At 39.8% G+C, this 24,052-nt stretch overlaps 1 protein-coding gene across 16 annotated transcripts in view; it reads left to right on the top strand.

Moving 5' to 3' along the window:
* LOC120543925 (neurexin-2-like) overlaps positions 1-24,052 on the top strand; it is a 126,566-nt gene that overhangs the window by 52,803 nt on the left and 49,711 nt on the right. For 12 of the 16 annotated variants that reach the window (XM_039777327.1, XM_039777329.1, XM_039777339.1 and 9 more), the window contains 6 exons: positions 1,303-1,329; positions 5,827-5,946; positions 6,034-6,415; positions 8,853-9,043; positions 9,810-9,983; positions 11,046-11,165. In XM_039777327.1, coding sequence (XP_039633261.1) covers positions 1,303-1,329; positions 5,827-5,946; positions 6,034-6,415; positions 8,853-9,043; positions 9,810-9,983; positions 11,046-11,165 — 1,014 coding nt within the window. The remainder of the gene's footprint in view (positions 1-1,302; positions 1,330-5,826; positions 5,947-6,033; positions 6,416-8,852; positions 9,044-9,809; positions 9,984-11,045; positions 11,166-24,052) is intronic. The other 4 variants (XM_039777338.1, XM_039777331.1, XM_039777330.1 and 1 more) reach the window with 1 other exon arrangement.

The raw sequence follows: 24,052 nt of genomic DNA, 5'->3' as shown, positions 1-24,052 counted from the left end.
AGTCACTCTGGTCTCTGGCTGTCTGTATCCACTGCTCTGTGATGGTTGACAGCTTGAGAGCACTCCTCAGCAGCCACATGACTTACACCAATATATTCATATACAGTTGGATTAATTGGTTTAATTATTCAGAACATGCAAATTATGAGTGGGTGAATCCATTTTGAGGCTGAATGTGAATATTGCAGATGGATTTAGAAGGCATTAGCTGTTGTAGACATGAGAAAATGTTAGCAAAGCATCACAATTGTGCTGGTGTCATTATTTTCACGGTGTAAGGTTCATTGTGGCTGCAGGTTGTGCAAATCGCCCTTTTCCTCTGTATTTAATTTGAAACAAATAGTACCATGGATACTGGATAATTTCAGTTAACAGCACTTTGAGTTCAAGAGTGAAGACGGATCAAGGTTTGGGCTTTTGAGTAGAGGTGCATTGGTACAAGACATATTAAAATACAGATTAATGACCTTCTCAATAGTATTCAGTGAAATAAATCAATCCCATTAGTGTCTGTATCACTTATGAATGCATGTAGATTGTCCTAAACAGAAATAATATAAGAGGCTTTACATGGAAAAAAATTTAAGTCTTTTCATGGAAAAAAGAAAAAAAAAAAAATACTGAGGTGATTAGATCTAACAGGAAACTACATTTATTGCAAATTCTTCATAATCCCAGTAATTGCTCTAATTTAAGTATTGTTCAGTAGCCACTCTCACCCGTTCTTTGAAGTAAATTCATTATGCTCCTTTGGGTGATAAGCTTTAAGATGCTTTATTTGGTTTCACGTGTTGAAATCTTGTTCACCTGTTCCATTTTTGTTATCTGTTTTGAACAATTTTCCTCGGAGTGGAGCATGTCCGCTGTATTATCCCAAAGCATGCATCAGTAAAACTATAAGTCGCGGTATCTGAAACAGTCAAATTCCTTTGCAGACGCCTGAATGTAAGCAGCCGTATCCGAGCCAATAACGACGCTAAAAATAATAGGCTACTGATGCACTTCCACTTCTACGGTCAATAAAACTCTTATTGAGCCCAACTTTGATCTGGTCTATTGTACTTCCAGCAGTGCCAGACACATGCTGAGCTTTTCCTTTCACTCACTGGTCCTTTTTCTGATGTTATGTACACTACAGGGAGGAAAGTGGCGGTTTAGACTCTCGAGGCTGTCCCCGGATGGTGGGCTCTGAAAAGCACTGAACTGTCTGCAGAATGTACCTTGAAGGATGTGAAATATTCTCCTCTTTTGTGCTGTTCTTTTTTTCTTTTAATCTCACCATCTCACTCTCTCTCTCACCAGATTGTATCAGGATAGACTGTAATCTCAGTAAGTGTCTCCTATGATTATTTACTGTACCATGATTTAGAGAACATGCAATGTGTAAGGTAACTGTGTAATCATATGCCTCTTGCTCTATTCCCTTATAAAACACAATTCCCCTTGTTTAGCGTTGCCGTTATGCTACTCCCAAGCATCATTACAAAGATAAGAACAGAAGACTTCACTGTTCGGCTAAATATAATTGGATCCTTTTGCTCTACACTAATGCAATCCACTTTTGTAGGTACAATTTAAACAACACATATTCTTAATAATCACTGGTGTAGTGGTTGTTGATAAGGTGGGTGTACTAATAGGTAGATGGGTAGGTTATGTAGGAGGAAGTGGGTATACTCTCCTATATATTCCATGGATTTTTGGCTGGAAAAAGAGGTGGGTATACCCCATATACCTGCGTATATCCTCCACTACACCACTGGTAATAGTCTTGTAATCAAATGTAGCTAGATTTTACATAAAGTAGCCTGCTGTTGTTCTGCCATTGAGTCTGCCATTAATTTGCTTGCAACTAATTTGCTTACATAGCTGATTGGGCACAGTTCAAGTACAATCAGCAATTATTTGCAGTGAGAAAAGCAGCACTCAGTCTCAATTTAAAGGGGGAAAATTTAGATTTTATTACTACGTAATCACACTGCAGTGGCAGAGCTGAGATTGATTTAAAGGTTAGCCTGATATCTGATCAATAGATTTAATATGAAACATGAAACATGTTTTTGAGAGAGTACAGTTTGTTGTAGACTTCCCATTTGAGAAAAGTACATGTTGTGGAAAATATATTCTTTATCTAAATTAAATCAACAGATGTCAGTTTTTATGGCAGAATTTGAATACAGTAAGTGTCTGAGTCTAACTACTCAGTCATACATCAAACGGCACTTGCTATTTTACTTTGTGATACCACAAAGATTTTAATTGTAAGAGGCATCCTGGACCATATGTGCTATAAAATCCATGATAACCAAGCTGGATAAATGTACTGTATAAAATGTCTAAAATCCTTCCACATGAGAAATTACTTTTAAAAAAATGACTGAGAACATGACAGCAAATCATCAAATACATTTTCATGAGTCATGGGATATTTAAATAAGTGCAAATCATTCCATTAATTAAAAGGCAGATAAATGCCAAAGGCAGATCTTCCTCTGTATCAACAGAATAGATTTTTCTGGTGGTGTAATGGAGTGGTACTCTAGGGTTGTACCGCGGTGATGTTTGAATTTATGATTTAGATTGTTGCTCACACCTGATAGTGAGAGACAGGCAATTTAAGTTTTGGTTCAGTGCAGTGGGAGAAAGAGATAAAAGCTATTGGCAGTGGAGAGGTGAACGACTCTCTGATATAGATCATCCATTACAGAGGAGGCTTATGAATGCTTATAAAAGTTATCACTATAATCGAGTGCCGGCTGAAAGCTTGTTTCCACCCCTCATGTATGAATAATTCCTCGATTCTCTGAAATAAAACGTTTAACTGTTAATGTTCAATTTCTCAATGATTTGCAGCCTGAATAAAAGTTATTATATTGTATTTATGCTCACCTGAGATGAAAGGAGCCCATTGCAACAACTGTTTATGTACTCTCAAACATATTTTAACATTTAAGCATGTACAATAGAAAAATCAATAACCTGCAGCCTGTGCTGTAATTTTGTCTCATGCTGATCTATTGATCTAGTATGCTAATTTACTGGCTATAAAGCAAAGGGGGACACTGTTACAGTTAAAACAGATTTAGAGCGCATATGTGAGCCTATGCAACAGTCAACTATATTGAATGGATTACATTGTTTTTCTCTGATCGAGGTGAGTAGTGTTTGTGCATTCATGGGTGTGTGAATGGTCAGACAGGAGTGAGGTGTGAACTGTCTCTGTAAACCAGTCCCAATGACCCACCTGCAGGATTCATTGCACTCAATAGAAAGTAAAATATGCAGATAAATAATTATGTAAATACCCAAGAGAATATGTTGAACATGGCTTATTAAAAGAAGCTGTAAATCCTTAATTGACTTAGATATCTGCCCAAGAAAGTGCCCTCTCTGCCAGCAGATGGCATTGTACCATCATGCACGGTCCACAGAAAATATGTACTGTATGAGCATCTCTTTGTGTGCAAAAAGAATCATCTCCCTGATCTATTATGCTGTATATATGCTACACCAGTGACCTCTGACGATCTTAATGCTGCAGATGTGATGATGGATGGCTTGTTAATGGATTTTATGGTTGATATTAGAAAATGGAGCCAAATTTAAAATTGCAGGATTATCTGCCTACACACTTTAAACGATCATCATTTAGTGAGCGCTACCATTTGGGAGAATTACAGTTAGACTCATTGTGAATTTTAAATATCCTAGTTTCAACTGCCTTTTAAAGATTGACTTACAACTTGTTTCAGATTTCTTAGGTGAGAGATCTTGCCAGTGTAGCTTATTTCTGAAGGAATCAAAGAGACAGCCCATCTGCAGCAGCTGCTTGGAAGCTGTCAGTGGGACGGTAATAGTTATAAGAACCAATGTTGCTGCAATGCTCTTGATTCATTCTCTGGAATATGGAGAATAATGTTACACAACACACTTTTGAAATGAGGCATTTGTCCTACAAAATTACAGAATTACCATAACATGCTTTGATTAACACGCACATCCTGCGTTCAAAGTCTTGGCTCGCTCATAATGCTAACCTGTATATCTGCACCATGCCTTTGAAGTTATCCTTCTTTGAGAATATGAATCAAATTAAATTTTAACTGAGGATCAAACTGGACAAAATAGACCCTTTACATGGGCAGCTTGCTCTCGAGCCTCTAGAAGCTGAGCTTGAGAAGCGAAGGCACTTTGAAAGGAGCCCGCATTTCAAAGGATTTACAGTCAGATGTCCGTGTGAATACATATTATATTCCATCATTTTACTACCCACTGCAGTGTTTGAGATAGAGCACTATCACTTATATGAAACGCAGGCTGCACATTCAGTTTTACTATATGTGCTTTGTTTTTATTTACTGAGACATTCAACATTCTTTATGACCCCACTTTCAAATCAAATACTACGACAACAAATAATATGATTAGTTGCACAAAGGATAGTAAATGTTTTGTGCTACGTCAATTTAGCATTAATGCAACACATACATAGAGATCCTCTTTTTGATTATGCACATTTTCCTTCCTTGTCAAAACCTGGAAACTACATGACGCACAATGCAACTCAACAGCCGACACTTTGGTCGGATTTGAGGTATGTTATGTTAGCAGCTATAAATGTAGCCTCAAGCGTAGACGAGGAGCGGGCTACAGAGGTCTCGTCACTTCTTTCTAATTCCACACCTCCAGATGTTCTTTTCTCCGTTCATCCTCAGCACCAATCGACACTGACTCAAGTGACATCACTTGAGGCAACTTATCAGACTTTGCATACCTCTGGAGCCACAAAGGCTTTATACAACTTTTTCACATAGAACATTAGTACTCACCCAGACCTGTGAACAAACTTCAGGCACTGACATTAGATAGCAGGAAAGCTCCTCTCTGAGAAGCACAGATAAGATAAATAGTCCCCACTAACTCTTTTCTTCTCTCATTACAGCAAATCTTGTCAGTACCTCTGTTTTCATGGTGGAGATTTACAAGATAAACATTTCTGTTTTGTGTTGGACATGACTCCAGCGAGTGGTTTGTTTTTCATTATCCAAGTAAATCAGTCAAATAAAGAGGGAGCAGGATTTGATGCAATTGATCCGTCTGGTTTGTGTAGTCGATATACAGCAGGTGGATGGTGGTATCATGCGGTGTGCTGCAAAGACACTTGATATGCAGCCCTGGACAAAGTCTCCAGTCACCATTTTTATTTCCCTCAGGATGAAGTGTTCAGAAACCAGTTGATGTTTTCCATTTATTGCCCTCTGTACGTCCCCTGTAATTCTCCTACACCCTGAGCTCAATTAGACAGACAAACCCCTAAAGGCACAGTCAGCTTAGGCATGGCCAATTAGTTTCCCAAGCGATGTCAGAACTCCTTTGAACTGCCGTGTCGGCCTGTTGCATAGGCACTGATTCGGGATGACGGTGCTGCAGTTGCAAGCTTCTGCACTGTGACCTATTTTGAAACGAGCGAAAAAAGGCAAGGGATAGTGCAGAAATTAGATACCTACCCAGTAGACATCAATCGAATCACCCTATAATTAAAAAGCATGCATCACGCTTTCAGTACAGAAATAATTTTACACATGTCGACCATTCAACCTGCAGAATAAGAGCTACTACTGCAGTTTCTTTGTTTCATTCCCTCCCTCTTCCGCTGTGTATCGAGTGAGTGCAAAGTATTGGTTGCAGGTGAATGTTGGCGGCTGCATTTGTGTGAGTGGTTCTGCAAGTGAATGAATGCACCCTAAGTAGAGAGAGCTTCATGTGGATTGGGTGTATACTGAGCTGATGTGGTATGATTGTCACTTGACGATTTCCTCCTCTTAGGCAAGGGACCAGAGGTACTCCTGGTAGGCGAGAAGCTGAATGACAATGAGTGGCACACAGTGAAGGTGTTGCGGCGTGGGAAGAATTTGCAGCTCTCTGTGGACAATGTGACAGTGGAAGGTATATAGTAGGAATAAAGGATCTTTATTCTTGCTTACAGATATTGAAAGGCATTTGAAATCTAAACTGCGTTTTTTTATTCCTTAGGCCACATGAAGGGCGCCCATACCCGCCTGGAATTCAGTAACATTGAGACGGGAGTCATGACAGAGCGGCGTTTCATCTCTGTGATGCCTTCCAACTTCATTGGCCATCTGCAAGCTCTCTCCTTCAACGGAATGCTCTATCTGGACCAGTGCAAGAACGGAGACATCTCTTACTGCGAGCTGAATGCTCGATTCGGCATGAGGCACATTGTGGCCAATCCTGTAACTTTTCTAGCGCAAGCCAGCTACTTGGCCTTCTCCACCTTGCAGGCCTACGCCTCCATGCACCTTTTCTTTCAGTTCAAGACCACCAGTCCTGATGGCCTGATACTTTTCAACTCTGGAGATGGTAGTGACTTCATCGTGGTGGAGCTGGTCAAAGGGTAAGTGCTGCAGTTTTTGGACTGAGCTGTAATCTACATAGAGGCTTGTGCTGAGGAAAGATAGAAGGGGCGATTTGGGACAGGAACAAATCCACTTCGGGATTGTTCCGTTGCCGGTGGAAATTTTGCCGTATGTCCTTCTTTTCGGCCAGATGTCCGTTACCTTCCGCTTTCTTTGTGTTGGAATTTTAAACTCTGGTGGATTTATGAGGACTATGGTTAACTGCTCCTCAGATCTCTGCAGGGTAAATCCAGACAGCTAGCTAGAGTTTCCTGTTGCACGACTAAAACAACTTTTGAACCTACACATTCCACCAAAACAAATTCCTTCCCGAGGCTATTTTGCAGAGGCATCGTGGCTCCAGACCTTAGGCCGGTTGCACACTGGACGTGTTGCGCGAGCTTTATATTTCGGCTCCCATGTTAACAGGTTAGAGCTTACACACTGCCTGCGTGAGACTTGTGCCTGCTAGAAATAGAACCGACGCCTATTTTTCACGCGAGACGCGAGCGTGTTGGAAGCGTTTCCAGGCAAAATAAAATAGGAAAATATGTTTATATGTCATTTAGACACGAATGCATATTAATAAATGACATGTTGATGTTTGAAAGCCTCTAGGTTTTGATATAAATGCAGATATATGAATGTAATTTTAAAAAAAAATCGATTTTCTAATATTGCACCTGTCAATACAGAACGAAATATTCTGTAGCCTATTTTGCCGTCAATACTGCCGACGTTGTCTTTGCTGTAATCAAATCAGTATATATTTATGTTTAACAGGTATTTCATTTTATCAATGAGAAACATACATGTGTCCAGACAGGCTAGCAGCAGCAGCGCCGTGTCAGACACGTTTCTGGTGTGTAAAGACATAGAAAAATCCACGCTGCTGACACGCAGCTGACACGCAACAGAAACGCCACGCTCACGCCACGCCGGCAGTGTGTAACCGGCCTTACTCCATAGCGCTGTGGAGGGAGGTCTGGCAATGTTTGACTATGCAAAGCTGAAGGCATATAAATAGTGCTTTTTCTACTTTTCTTCTTTATTGGGCTAAAAATTACTTAATCATTCAATCCATCAGCCTGGAGTAGCCTAGTGTAGATATACACAAAATAGCTTTAAAAGCATTTGTTCATCACAAATAACTGTGTCAAAGTGAGAGAAGCAGTTCGAGGAAGTATGAGTGCAAAAACAATAGCTGCCATTACCACAGTAGTACAGGTGCTATTCTCACACTCAGACCTACTCAAAATCATTTGGCAACAAATATGTTTGGAATGTTTTATTCATTGTAGATAATTTCCGTGACAGAGAGCGTAGCAGAGAAATGTTGTAAAAAGAGAGCAAGCAAAGCAAAAACAGTTGTTTCCCACTGTCAAACCTTGCACATAAAATATCCCAGTAAGCAATTAGTCAGCGGGACGCCTTGTTCAGCGTTGGAGCCTGCAGCAGAAGCTTGCACAGACAACACAGACGAAAAATGGCTTCCAACACTTCTGTCATTGTTCTCAGGCTGCTCAATGTTCAGTCCCTCCAGAAAAACGCGATTATGCGATCGCATAATTCAATGCATAATCAGCCAAAGTCCGCATATTCATGCCGCATTTTTTAAAATATGCCGCACTTTCGCCGCATAAATTGCCGATTTACGTGCAAAATATGCGGTACTTGAATGATTTCATAATCCCCGCATTTTTGTTGCAAAAAAGTCACATTTATCTAAGCAGAAAGTTGAAAAAATGTTGCGTTTACTTCACACAAGAGCAGCCATTTTCCCCTGTTGCCATGGGAACGTTATGAAGTGACGTAATTACGCGACGTGAACATCATCGAAAAGCAGGTGTTGGAGGGTGAATTTGACATGCACTTTGAGTCTCTTAAGCTGGTATCTTTTTCATCAAACCACAATTTTTGCAAGTTCCCGCATTTTTTGCAAGTTCCCACAATTTCATCGCATAAAATTGCATAAATATCCCGCATATTCCATCGCATTTTTTAAGAAAATGTGCCGCATAATCAAGGATTTTTGCCCGCAACAATCACAAAAAACTCCGCGTTTTTCTGGAAGGACTGAATGTTTAGTGTGAAGTGAAGCAGCTTTGTCATGGATGTTGCTTATAACTTTGATTCAAACAAGTGTAGTTTATGTTCATCAAATATAATTTCAACATGATGATATGCCTTAAGCCTTGCCGCATGTGTTTACGTTCATTCGCTGTTATTTACTTGTACATCAACAAAGAATATTTCTGACTTTGAGCCCCCACAGTGGTTATATTACAAAACAGGATAAGAGACAGAAGCACACACAGCTGGATGGCTAGAAAAGTTTTAAAAATGCTACACTATAATCACATAACAGCCTATGGTATGTGGCGAAATGATATTACATACGAAATACTGAATGTAAACATCTGCATTGTCCTGTAGGTACATTCATTATGTTTTTGACTTGGGAAATGGGCCGTCGCTAATGAAAGGAAACTCTGACAAGCCACTTAATGACAACCAGTGGCACAATGTGGTGATCTCCCGTGACAACAACAATGTGCACATCCTAAAGATTGATTCACACACTGTCACCCAACACGCCAATGGAGCCCGCAACCTGGATTTAAAAGGTAACTTACCTCAACATTCATAAGTATTTTATGAAAGGACACAATTAATACTTGCTAACACCGAGCATTCAGTGTTCATGTTCGTTCTGTAAGATTTTGCATTGTGAACCAATCACACTCCAACTCTAAAATTTGCATTAATAATAATAATATATAATTAATTTTTTTAATTTTTTGAAGGGGATGATTACAATATTTAATGTTTTTTTAGGATAAATCTTAATTTTCATTTGTTTGTTTTTTGTTCTAATATTACTCTAACAAGAATGCAGACTGTCATGTAACAGTTGTTAGGAGTCTGTTTTCTGAAGCCAGAAAACAGAAGTTTATGTTGACATTGTCAGACATGTTTAAATTCAATTATATGTTTATTATTGAGGCCACTGGGCTATATTATATTAAGTGGTATTAATAAAATGTTTGTCCATCACTTACATGATGAGGGGAGAATATTAGAAACACCTCTGAATAGTCAGGTCCCCCACCAACCATGACCTCAATGCTAAAACACATACTTGATTGAACACCTTGATGACAGTCAACACAAACTGAACATTATATGCATCTTAAAAGTAAAAAAGTTGTTTTGGATTGCATTTGATTTACAGATACTAAATAATACAGTGTATACTGCTCATGTTTGCACTCTTCCCTTTACCATGTGCATTGTCTGTGGAGCAAACCTATATTTCAGAACATACACCAACACATACTTGGTTGTGGCAAATTAAGTGGTTTTCTCTTGACCAACTCCTGTATCTAACAGGGGAGTTGTACATTGGTGGTGTTGGAAAGAGCATGTACAGCAGCCTGCCCAGGTTAATAGCATCCCGGGAAGGATACCAGGGCTGCCTGGCATCCGTGGACTTGAACGGAAGACTCCCTGACCTGCTGGCTGATGCTCTTCACAAGGTGGGAGATGTGGAGCACGGCTGTGGAGGTGAGGCCAGGAACACGCTGGGAAGTAGGAATCATTCCTGTAATCTGATTTCCTTGTATTGGAGCAGAGTGAAATTGAAGGAAATCCAAGTGACTGCTCACTGAAAACTAATTACACCAAATTTGTTATGGTATTAAACAGCTTTGTTGAATGCTCCATTACGATTGGCCAGTGAACACATTCTGTGGTTTTATCATTTCTGATTATGCACACTAATATGTAATACTATCACTCTGTAGTCAAGTCCAGCTGCTTTTGTTGAGTTCTAATCAAACAAGAAAGCACTCATTAAAGTACAGAGTTATGCCATATCATATAATCTCCCCAGGCAGCCATTGCTTTTACAGGAAACATTAGACAGGTTATTATGACAGAGTAGTTATATGAGTATACCCAAAGTTTGGGTAAAGGTCACAGAGTCTCCAAAATCAATAGATGTCTTCCTCTTTGGAGCATGACTGAGCAAAGTCAGCTTTACGCCAGTGTGAGTTATCGGTAAGGAGATTTGATGATTAGCAGATGGTTGTTGCCCGAGTGAGCTTAGGGTTTCCAAAATGTATAAACTAAATTATAAATCCTTCTCTTGAGGCTTGAGTGAAGTTAGTGAGTTTGGTTTTTAGGGAACACAGTGTCAGATCAGCAGGCAAACTGTTCCATTCTTTAGGTGCATAAATATTGAATGCCATCTCAGCGGTCTTTTAAAGTGCTCTCTGCAATCACTTTGTGATTGTGCACAGATTTTTTCTTTTTTTTGATTTTTTTAGATGAAGTGGTCACAGTGAAACAAACAGACAGACAGATATAGTCAATCACATTACCTCTGATATTGTGTGGAGGTAATTGGTAACCAGTAAACAGTTGCATGATACAATAGCTGGTTAAATAGCTGTCTTAATTCCCTTAATACAATCACTTCACATTAATATTTCTGTCAAAAGATGACTTATTGTGCAGTAATGTCTGGCCCACCGTTACATATTAATTCCCTTTGCATAGTCATAAAGATGCTTAAATAAAGTGGGAGAGAAGGCACCTGGTAAATCTGCTGTCAACACCCTGTAGGTCCCAGCACCACCTGCACAGAGGATTCCTGCCATCACCAGGGAGTGTGTCTGCAGCTGTGGGAGGGCTTCTCCTGTGACTGCACCATGACCACCTATGGGGGGCCGTTCTGCAGTGACCGTAAGTGCAAGTGTATTACGCCTGAATGGGTTGAATGGTGGGGAAAGTCTACTTAAGTTTAAATCTTTCTCTGGTCTCTTTGGGGTATATTATGATAATGATCAGAAACCACAGTTGAATGATTGGATGACAAGTGAAAATATCCGTAAAATATGAATACCTTAAAGAACATTCAGTCAGACTTATGTTGGTTTAAAGGCTGAAACAATGAGCGACAACAGATGTCATTGTAGATTACACCAAACAGTGAGCTGCTCACAGTGGGTGTCTGGGCGGCTCGATGTTCACTGGTTGGCCAGTCTTTCATTGGTATTTGGGAAAACACTGTATCCCCAAAATTTTAACTGTTCAAGAAATAAGAGAAATTCATTTTTCACATTATCTAAATCAGTGGTTCCCAGCTCATTTTGGCTTGTGGACCCCTGAAATTACACAATGTCTACTTGTGCCCTCTCTTGACAAGTTTAATGCTTTTCTTTGATTATTTCCTTTGAAGGATTTAAAAGCCCTGATAAGGCTGAATAAATATAGTATAGAAATAAAAATAGTAATTTTGTTTGTGAAATAGTATTTCACAAACAAAAGTGATGAATTCAGGGGAGTCAGGAAACTGAATTTCATCTAACTGAAATATTTCTTTCTTTCTTATTCCTTTAATGATCATGTGGCTCCTCATTTGCATGGTGACATTTCAGATGAATCTGCCCTTATAACTACAAAACCACAATAGTGACATAACTTTGACAAAAGGAAGAGCACACATGATGCTCTCAGGGATTGATTGCCCATTTCAAGCACATGTCTATAATGTGCAAGTAAATTTTCTCACTGTATTGAAATGAAACCAATTTCTGCACAACTTGGTGATGTATTGTATTTCTGACTTGAGTAATCGATGGCATGCTAATTGCAGATGACACGTTGATAACCCCACATTTCAAAAAGCTCCAGTCTGATTGCTGATCCGCCTTAAAGAGCCTTCTATGTCCAAAATAATAGACCCGACTTTTAACAAAAGCTTTTCATACTTATAATAGCAAGAGATTAACATTAAGCGCATTGGTCCAGTGGTCACGGTGAGTTAAGCTTCATTTGCTGCAGTCATTTAGAATAACTGCAAGAATTGTGCCTTTGTGATAATCATTATTGAAATGTGCTGTTATGCAGATTTGTTTTAAGAGAGAAGTCCATTAAACTCTGTAGGGGGGCTATTTGAGGATAATTTGATAGTGTGTGTAAGAAAGTAATGTTTGCAGGAATAAGATATCTGGTATTTACTGTACAGTATATGTAATTTTATAGATGAGGAGAATCTAAATATTTAAAATATGATAATATGATAATAATAATAATAATAATAATAATAATAATAATAATAATATAGTCTTTATCTATTATTATGTCTCATATAGTCTTCTCACTTACAGTTTGGTCCACATAAAGCCCTGAAAAAGTGAGCAAAAAAGTTCCAAAGCCATCCGAGAATTTAGCAAATCCAGCAAAACAATGTTTACATTTTACCACACAGCTGACTCACAACAAGCTCTTTCACAGTCTGAATATGCAAACTCTATTCTAACAAGTGCATTTCCCCATTGTGGTATGAATAAAGTATTATCTAATCTAATCTGAGTCTCAGAGTCAGTAAATTTGGCAAATTCTGCTTTGAGTGTCACGCAATTGCAAGTTGAAAAACATGTTTCCCATGTTTTTGGTTTGGCGCACAACTAGGTGGGCCAAAATATATCGTAAATGTGAATGTGCGAGGGGCCGGATTTGGCCAGCGGGCCTTGAGTTTGACACGTGTGCTCTACATTATCCCGCTTATCATACGGCTACTTACTAAAGAAATCTATAATTTTACACAAAATATTGATTTTAAAATTATTTTATTGATTTAAAATGTACAAATGCATTTCAGAAACAACAATAATACAATATAATCGGGAGGGCGGTAGAAACTGCAACACCAAAACTTTGTATCGTTGGAAATGGGATTATCAAATTACAATTTCAGAAATCACAACAGTTGCTCTCCATCATTGTTTCAATGGAGACGAGCAAAATAATTTAATAATAATAATAAGTATTTTTTATTTATTTTTTTGACAAAACTCCTACAGTACCCTATGTCTTGGATGATTAAATGCATTGATTTTGCAATGTATTATCTCTTACAACTTTGTCCACTTTTAATCACTAATATTTGTAGACAGTGAGCTTTGTTTTAATACAGTCCATGACTATCTGCACGCAGATAATAGTTCATGTCAGCTGTGTTTTGTCAAAGCAAAGCAAGAATCAAGAAAACACGTTGATCTTTATTAAACTTGATAATGATTCCCCTTGAGAGAGGTTACATGTTGGTATGCAGTTATTCAACCCCAATCCTATTTGATTTTTTATTTTCTTTCTGTAATTGCAGCTAGTTTGATGCACATCACATCATCTAAGCCTGAATTTTAAACAGCCTAAGGCTAAACTTTCATACCATTCCGTCTAACAAGGATTGCGAACATGAATGTATGTACAGTAATATTCTGTTGTCAAAGACAGAGGCAAAATCTAGCTGTTTGTAGAATATTGAATACATATCTTGTCGGTTTTCAATGATGTATGATTCAGTTTTAAATACAAAATGCTTGGACAGGAGCTGCCAACATATATTTCAAATGCTCCATGTTTATGTCCCACAAATGATCTGCGTTTACTTCTGATTACAGGGCTTTATTAAAGCAGTTCTTTAAAACAGAGTGATCTCCTCTCTTGCAATTGTATGGGAAACTCCAGGATGTATTCTTGCATTTACAAGACTGTTATTAAACAATTAACAGCAAAACAAATAACATTTTCAAGAAAAAAACCATTTCATTGCAGTATGTTTGGTTTTCATCCAGCAGCGTTCAGGGAGGACTCTCAATCATCCGGGTGGTAAATGGCATTGCTGGCCGATATCAAAGGTCAAACCAATACATCAGTCCAACGCAGAGGAAATAACAAGCCTCATTCTTCGCATTGAGCCATCATCAAAGTCATTAAAACAAATAAATAATGTGACAATAATGTGAAAACACAAACAAATATGTAGGCAGGACAATGATTTTGTAACCATCAGTATTAGTTGGTACAGCCTGTCTCATCTGTGCCACAAACTGCTGCTTGGTTTTTCTTGCCAGCACTAAAGCCTAACAATCTTATCATCCTGCCTGTGTCTGTGTCCTATTCCAGAAGGTCAGCCAAATATTCTAAGAATTAAAAAAGGAGAGTTGTGTACTTTACTGACTTACTATTTTTCAAAAATATAACCTCATAAGAAACAAACCAGAAGTGTAGAAGCTTATCAAGCAACTAAGATTCCTTAGTTTATTTGTGCTTCAGTACATTTGTATTCATATACAGGAAGCAATTTACCAAGTATGCCACAAACATCTGTGCTAATTACCTCCAGGTCATCGTTTCATCACCAAAGTCACCCAGATATACAATGATGTTCTGTGCTCAATTTCCAGAGCTTCTTTCTGTAAACATATGGGGAGTGTAATTATTGGTTAACCTCTGCAGCTACAGATGATTATTTGTCATATTCATTACTTTCTTGTGTGTGTGTGTGTGTGTGTGTGTGTGTGTGTGTGTGTGTGTGTGTGTGTGTGTGTGTGTGTGTGTGTGTGTGTGTGTGTGTGTGTGTGTGCATGTGCTTGCAAGGATTGTATGTACAGTAATATTCTGTTGTCAAAGACAGGCAAAATCTAGCTGTTTGTAGAATATTGAATACATATCTTGTCGGTTTTCAATGATGTATGATTCAGTTTTAAATACAAAATGTTTGGACAGGAGCTGCCAACATATATTTCAAATGCTCCATGTTTATGTCCCACAAATGATCTGTGTTCACTTAACAACAGGCCCTGAGAGAGACACTTAGTCTTAGTGCAGAGATCTTCAACAGGGGGTCCGGGACCCCTAGGGGGTCCTCACCGTTACTGCAGGGGGGCTGCCAAATTATTGTTCATTTCCTGAAAGTTTTTAAAAATTTTAAAAATCAGCCTATTTGTGAAAAAGGCCCCACTGAATATTGAAGGATTCAATGTATGTTTGACATTAAAAGATGATTCATAAATCATGCCCACAATTATTATTTTAATAGCTTAGTATTCTATGCACTAAAGGCTTTAGGCCGCCCTACATATTATTGAAAGACCCAGTTTAATATGCAACTTCGTTTTATACAATATATGTATTAGGGAGTCCCTGATGTGTCTCTCTCTCTCAGCTAAGGGGTCTTTGCCTTAAAAAACATTGAAGACCCCTGTCTTAGTGTATTTGACTATTCCTGTCATAACGAAATGTACAACACAAAACAATTATTTTACTTAACTTCCATTTAGCCCTTAAGAAACAGTGACAACTGTGACACATGTATTGCAATACAGTGTTAAAAGGGGAATGGGAAACCACTGATTTTAACTTATTGTGACACAACTGTTCCTGCCCCTTTTGCCCCTCATCATCTCGTCTTCCTACCCTATCACAACCATGTGAGTCCACATTAGCGTGCCACACATTTTACAAACCTATCAAATTCCACGTGACACAGCTTTACTTAACCACACTTGTACCTATCAGCTATCTGCAGAGTGGAACCCATCGTGCCATCAATTTGTAAGTCAACATTTCCTTTGAATTGTTTAATACCTACGGAAGTAATGCAGACTGTAAATTGAGCCTGTAGCCTTCAGGCATGCGGGCAAGGTACAGTTATATGGCACTAGACAGCAGCTGTCTTCCTTCTTTCTTTTGTCATATGGCAGTTAGCAAGCATTGTATCTAGTTTTCATTTTATTTGTGCCAGAAACTACAATGGTTTTCCATTTCCTCAAAGTAACTGGATGAATTTTGTATTATCAAAGGATTCTACACTGTAAAACATAGCAGAGGCTTTGTTAAACCCCTATGCAGACTATATGTACTTGTAATTGTAAAATAAAGCAAATTGTAGTCTAGATATCTAGAGCTCTCCTCTTGCTGTTGGTACTATACATTACAAATATAAGAACATTTTGAAGATGATTGTTTTTGTGAATATTAATGGTTCTTTCTGTAGATCTATAACCAAAAATTATAAGACCTCAATCAAATCCCATTTTCCCTTTGACCTTCATTTCAGGTGGAGTCATTCACGATTATGAATGTGTCCCAAAGGCGACAAGGATAATCCAGGATCAGGTTCAGACTTAATCTCGCGCCCCGGGACTGAGGCTCAAGAAAACACATTGCTGTTCATAACATGGTGGCCTACCCGAAATAGACTTGTGAGACACTTCTGAGTTGGGCCATATGAAGTCAGTGGTCTGGATCAAGCAGACATGTACAGTATGGCAACATAAATATATCTTTGTGTCCATTTAGACATACTGTTATTAAAAGATTGGAATTTGCTCTCACTTACAGTTAGTTGTGTATACAGACTTTGTAATCACAGCATACTGTACACTATGCTTAATTCCTTTGTAGTCTCAAATCTCTTAAATTACTTTGCAGACTTGCTGTAAACAGATGTAAGGATACATAAGGATTTATGATTAGAAATTGTTACCATTAAAGAGGCTATATTGTGTTTGAAAGAACAAGTATGATGAAGTGGAGGTGGACGCAGTAACCTCCCATAGCGGCATTGATTACACAGTCTCAACCACTCAAACGTCAAATTCAGTACAGCTTGTGCAAAATGATACATAAATTGAGCCTTTGAAAAACTGGCAGTCTGTAGAAATAATAATCTAAATTGGTTGAGTCAAGTTTCTTGATTATATTAAATGTTGAGCAAGTTAGGCCCATTTGACCGCAGGAGTTCATCATGAAAGAGGATTTGACCTTTCGTTGATTTTCTACAATTAACTTCAGGGGGTTCAAGTCCAAGTCATGACTGAGCTTGGCCTCCTTGCTTAATGTCACATAATGATATTGCACCTACATGTATCCTTACACAACATCTTGCACTTAACTGCTGCATTTAGAACTGAATTATTCTTCACTCAGCCACTTAATGCCATCTAGGTAGAAAGAGTTATTGTTGGTGGCCCAGTTCACCTTATTAACACCCGCTCTGAGGTGACAGTGTGCATCTGTAGAATCTGAACACCATAAGACTTCTGAGGGCAATTAAAATATGTTGTGATAAGCATTAGTTGGTTCTACTATTAACCTTTCAAACAAAGACTTTGTCGGATCACAGTCTCTGCCTCTTAAGTAACACTACCAATTGAACCACAGAGTAGTCTCTTGATAAGTGAAACATTCATAGATAGAGGCTTTCAGATTGATTACAGTAGTGGACTCCATCAAAGTCAATTACCTTTCCTAACTTTGGAAAAAGGGCTCTAATTCATCATGGATGGATGGATGGATGGATGGATGGATGGATGGATGGATGGATGGATGGATGGATGGATGGATGGATCAAAGCTGATTTTCAAATCAACATGCCTAATTAATTTATGCATATAGAAATCCTGCAGCGTTATCCAGACATCTGATAAAGTTAGATGTTAGGATTTTTCCATTAGTTGCCATCGCCATCACGTCAGCCACCTGGCTTTGTCAGCTTTGTTCAACATAGAGGTAGTGTATCCCAGAAAAAGATAATCTCTGCCAAATCTCTGCTCTGTGTGAGTCATATGGATACTCCGGGCCTGAAACTGCTGGCGCAGCTCCTCGCTGTTACATCACGGAAGTAGAAAAGCTTGAGCATTGTGAAATTGACTGGTAGAGCTTACAGGGTTATAAAAGTGAACCTGTGATTAACAGAAAGCACTGCTTTAATCTTTGCAATTCTTTTCCAAAATAAAACTCATTCAGACTCGTCTTCCCGTGAAATACACTATTCAATTCAATTCAATTCAATTTTATTTATAGTATCAAATCATAACATAAGTTATCTCGAGACACTTTACAGATAGAGTAGGTCTAGACCACACTCTATAATTTACAAAGCCCCAACAATTCCAACAATTCCAGTAATTCCCTCAAGAGCAAGCAGTGCGACAGTGGCGAGGAAAAACTCCCTCTTGGGAAGAAACCTCGGACAGACCCAGGCTCTTGGTAGGCGGTGTCTGACGAGCCGGTTGGGGGTGTGATGAACAGTGGCGATAGTAGTCACATTAATAATGGAACAGTGACTGGATGTAGCGGGAAGCTGCAGGGTTCAGCAGGACGCAGCATGACATTGCAGGGCATCGCTGAGCTCAGCAGGGAGTGCAGCAGGACCACGGCGACAGCTGCAACCAGGATCTTGGTGCCAAGGTTCTCCAAGGAAATACGCTGGGGGAAAAAAGCATAAGGACTCCGGGGAGTAAACTCCCCAGAAGCTAGGATTAGTAACAAGCATTTCTGGGACGGGCTGCACACAAATAGTAATAGTAATAGTACCAGAAATAGAAAGGGAGAGGAGAGAGCAGCTCAGTGTGTCAAAGGAAGGAAGTCCCCCGGCAGTCTAGAACTATAACAGCGTAACTATAACAGGTAACTAAGAGAGACAGGTCATAAGGAGAGGTAGCTTTTTCGGGCTTAGAACTTCCCCTGCCCGCGGATCTGGCTTGGCTGGCCTGCCTCCCCTACTTTGTTATGTATTATTAATCTAACAATTATGAAGAGAAGCAGTTGGGCCAGTTAGGTGAACACTGCAACTCCTCACTCCCTAACTATAAGCTTTATCAAATAGGAGAGTTTTAAGTTCATTCTTGAATGAGGTGACAGTTTCTGCCCCCCGAACCCAGATCGGGAGCTGGTTCCATAGGAGAGGAGCCTGATAACTAAAGGCTCTAGCTCCCATTCTACTTTTAGAGACTCTAGGTACCACCAGTAACTCTGCATTCTGGGGAGCGCGCAGTGCTCTAGTGGGACAATAGGGTATTAGGAGCTCTTCTAGATATGATGGTGCTAGACCATTTAGAGCTTTGTAGGTCAAGAGAAGGACTTTAAACTCAATCCTGGATTCAACAGGAAGCCAATGCAGAGAAGCTAATACAGGAGAAATATGATCTCTTTTCTTAGTTCTTGTGAGAACAAGCGCTGCAGCATTCTGGATCAGCTGGAGAGTCTTAAGAGACTTATTTGAGCAACCTGATAGTAAGGAATTACAATAGTCCAGCCTGGAAGTAACAAATGCATGGACTAGTTTTTCAGCGTCGTTTTGAGACAGGATATTCCTAATTTTGGCAATGTTACGAAGATGAAAAAAGGCTGTTCTTGAGGTTTATTTTAGATTGGCATTAAAGGATATATCCTGATCAAAGATAACTCCTACATTTCTAACAGTGGTGCTGGAGGCCAGGGCAATACCATCCAGAGTAGCTATATCTTTAGATAATGAAGTTCGGAGGTGTTTAGGGCCCAGCACAATAACTTCAGTTTTGTTAGGGTTTAACATCAGAAAATTATAGGTCATCCAGGATTTTATATCCTTAATGCACGCTTGAAATTTAGCTAGCTGACTGGTTTCGTCTGGTTTGATTGACAAGTATAATTGGGTGTCATCCGCATAACAGTGAAAGTTAATTGAGTGTTTTCTAATAATATTGCCTAGAGGAAGCATATATAAGGAGAATAGAATTGGTCCAAGCACTGAGCCTTGAGGAACCCCATGGCTAACTTTAGCGGCATTTGGAGGATTTATCATTAACATTCACAAATTGAGATCGATCAGAGAAATAGGACCTAAACCAACTCAGAGCAATTCCTTTAATGCCAACCAAGTGTTCCAATCTCTGTAACAGGATTGAATGGTCAATAGTGTCAAATGCAGCACTAAGATCTAGTAAAACAAGAATGGAGACAAGACCTTTGTCTGCAGCAGTTAAAAGGTCGTTAGTAATTTTCACCAGTGCCGTCTCTGTGCTATGATTCTTTCTAAATCCTGATTGAAAGTCATCAAATAAACTATTGCTATGTAGAAAATCACATAACTGATTAGCAACCACCTTCTCAAGGATCTTGGATAGAAAGGGAAGGTTAGATATAGGTCTATAGTTTGCTAAGACCTCAGGATCCAGGGTGGGTTTTTTCAGAAGAGGTTTTATCACAGCTACTTTAAATGACTGTGGTACATAACCTGTTAATAGAGACATATTGATCATATCTAGTAATGAGCTGTTAACCACAGGTAATGCTTCTTTGAGTAGTCTCGTTGGGATGGGGTCTAAGAGACAGGTAGATGGCTTAGCTGAGGATATCTTTAACATTAATTGTTGAAGGTCTATAGGATAAAAGCAGTCTAAGTATATGTCGAGACTAGTCTTTATTTCTAGCAACTCTGCGTTTAAAGGTGAACCGTTAGAAGTTGAGTGTAAAAGGTGATGAATTTTATCTCTAATTGTTGTAATTTTATCATTAAAGAAGCTCATGAAGTCATCACTACTCAGAGCTAGAGGAATAGATGGCTCAGTAGAGCTGTGGCTATCTACTACAGGTCAATGCCTGACCACTCACTGCCTTTTAACAGCTTTGTACCATATTAGCCATGAGTGGAAAACTGTTGACATTACATAGATGTGAAAAGAACACTTGAGGCAATATAGCCCACTTATTTTGGCTTCTCTGTCCTTCCAGTTTCTCACATTAAAAACACGTCTTTGTTCTCTTATGTGTTGTGTTTTAAAGGATTTTAAGGGGTTTTTATTATGTCATATAGAAATTACGATTCAGGTACCAAAAACACTAGTTTTACCAGTATTCACAGAAGAGCTACCGTATCAGTAATCAGACTGGATGTTTTTTTCAATCCATTCCAACAATGTTTGATAGAATGTTTGACACTCATACTGACACTGACGCAATGACTCATACTGTTCATTATGTTGTGCTGTTAAGGAATGAATATAATTGCATGTGCAAAGAAAAACTGATGATGCTGTTTTACCAATGGTGCAGAATTTGTGTAGACTCTGAATGAGATTTGAGTCCCAATTATGTTTAATAAATAGCAATGGTAGGGCACACAAATAGTGGAAGGGATTACTGAAATAGCTTGCTTCCACAAATTTACTAAACTGTGGTTGGTATTTAACAAAGAATGTGCTAACTGTTCTATTTCGTATAGGCTTCGCCCTCTAAGCCACGCTATGGGTTTATCCCTTCGCGCATGCACAGTCGTGAAGATTTTCTTTCCCGCTCTTGCGTGCCGCACGGGCTTCAACTACGTCCGCAATTACTGTATAAAAACAGGGCGGACCCGTTGCTCTGCTCCCACTTTTTCTTCAAGCAAGAGCAGTTATGAAGAAGGTAACGAAGACTACCAGCTCCAGCGGCGTCCGCCTCTACCCTTCCTGCGAAGCCTGCTACATCTTCGCGCCGGACCTTCACTTCTCCTGCTGTTTTCCGCTCTGCCCGCCTCTGCCTTCTAAAGAGCTTCAACGGCGGGCGGACGCTTTTCTGGCCTTTGAGACAGCTGGACGTTGCCCCCGGTGATAACCCAGCGACTGTGGGGCTGGCTGCTGAGCGGGAACGCTTGCAGAGGTTAGGCTTGCCACCTGCCGTGGTGCGCACCATTCAGAGCGCGAGAGCTCCCTCTACAACAGCGTGTTACGCGGGCGCTGTTGGTCCGCTTTCCAGCGTGCCGTGCACGGAGAGGGGTCAGACCCCATATTGTGCCCCCTGCCCGTGGCACCGACGGCTATGGAGAGAAAACGTTTTTGCGCACCCCTGGTAAAACGTTTTTGAAAGGGGTCAGACGGCAGAAACCCGCCGCGGCGTTCTCACGGCCCCCAATGGGATCTGGCCCTGGTAGTCCAAGCTCTGGGAAGCCCCCTTCGGAGCCCCTGGCACAAGCCCCTCTCAGGTTGCTGTCTCTAAAAGCGCGCTCCTCCTTGCACTGACATCAGCCAAGCGGAAGTGAGCGACTTATGTGCGCTTCGTCAGTCTCCGTCCTGTCTCTCAATCAGAGGGGGACGGAGCGCAGCCACCCTACAGCCCAAACCCTTCCTTACACCAAAAATTTTAACAAATTTCCTTTCGGTCGAGGGTTTTTCCCTCCAGGGTTTTCCCCGCCCATATAACAATCACAGTATGTTTTACGCACGGCGGACATAAGGTGGACACAGCAGCTGTTTGTTCACTACAGGGAACACTCCCAAGGGGCGGCCCTGTCGAAACAACGCCTGTCCCACTGGCTGTGCGAGGCTATCACCCAGGCCTATAACACGGAGGGGGCGGAGCCCCCCCAGGGCATTCGGGCACATTCTACACGTGCTCTGTCTGCATCGACAGCCCTGTTCAGAGGCATGTCAGTGTCCGAAATCTGTGCAGCGGCCTCTTGGGCATCTCCATGCCCTTTCATCCGCTTCTATTTGCGGGATGTGTCTGAGCCCTCCCTGACTCACTCGGTCCTCTCTTCTCACAACGACGAATGAGGCCCCGTCTGTATAATTGTATATATTATGTACATATGTATATGTTTTGTCACTATTATACAATCACGACATGTGCCGCTTTATGTTTTCTTCTGCCCCCTCACCTCCGTCTGGGAGGAACTTGGGCGTCCCATAATTATCAATCATGTATTTCCCTCATCAATCATGCACGCCTGCATTCTCGGCTTGGGCTTTCAGGCAGCTAACAGGTCGTTGCCAACTATACAACGATAGTTACCTTATTGTAACTCCAGATTCTATGAGTATAGGGGTAGTCCTCTAAGATTAGGGCCACCTGCTCCTATTGCATTAGCTGAAGAAAAAGCTGATGTTGGGAGCAGAGCAACGGGTCCGCCCTGTTTTTATACAGTAATTGCTGACGTAGTTGAAGCCCGTGCGGCACGCAAGGGCCGGAAAGAAAATCTTCACGACTGTGCATGCGCGAAGGGATAAAACCATAGCGTGGCTTAGAGGGCTACGCCTATACTCATAGAATCTGGAGTTACAATAACGTAACTATCGTTCTAACACAAAACAGGCAGAGAGGACAACAAATTAGATCTGATGTTCCTTAAAATGGGAGAAGATGGCAAGGCAAGGCAGCTTTATTTGTATAGCACATTTCAGCAACAGGGCAATTCAAAGTGCTTTACATAAAACATTAAAGAGCAGTAATAAAGAAATAAAAAATGACTAGATAAAAAGTTTCACAATTTGGGAATTAACAAGAAATCATGAAAATCAATAAATAAGATGTAATTCTCCAACTATACCAGTGCCATAGCAAATGATAGGTTTGGTATGTGTGCATGCAAATGTTTGAATGTATCTTATCTATTCTAAGGGGTCTCATAGTGAAGCCTAGCTTAGAATGTGTAAATCTATTATGAGTTTGGGTACAACTTTCACACAGAGGAATTTGAGCCAGGAATGGGAGAATCTATTAGGAGCACGTGCCATAAAAGGTGAAGTTTGAGAGTAAAACTTGTGCACTGAAATAGATGTCTCGTGCTGTGTAAGCACAAAAAGAGTTTAAAAGGTATTCACTATGATGTACATGTGGTTCATCCTTGGGCAGACGTGTCTGTATGCTCATGGTTGTCCCAGTGTCATGAAAGTTTGTTCACTGTTTGAATAAGTTTGTTCACTGTTTGAATAAAGCTGCACTTGATTTGTACTCTTCGGACTGGTCGTCATCTCTGAGGTCTCCCTACATCATTTCTGAGTCATCACCCGATATCAGCAAATACCTTTTTCCCCAGTACTAGTATTCCATTTGCATTACCTCTTCAGTGTGGAGATCAAAATAATATTAAATATTCAAACTATATTTCCTGTACACTTGATTAGTGATGTCACAGTTGAGTAGTAGTAGTTGGTATCTGAGTTCAAGCTCTCTTTTATATATATATATATATATATATATATATATATATATAATATATAAATATATATATATATATATATATATATAAAATGTGTGTG

This window comes from Perca fluviatilis, chromosome 16 (assembly GCF_010015445.1).
Source record: "Perca fluviatilis chromosome 16, GENO_Pfluv_1.0, whole genome shotgun sequence".
Classification (NCBI taxonomy): Eukaryota; Metazoa; Chordata; class Actinopteri; order Perciformes; family Percidae; genus Perca; species Perca fluviatilis.
Note: the sequence above shows the minus strand (reverse complement) of the source record. Positions and strands in the feature narration are given on the sequence as shown.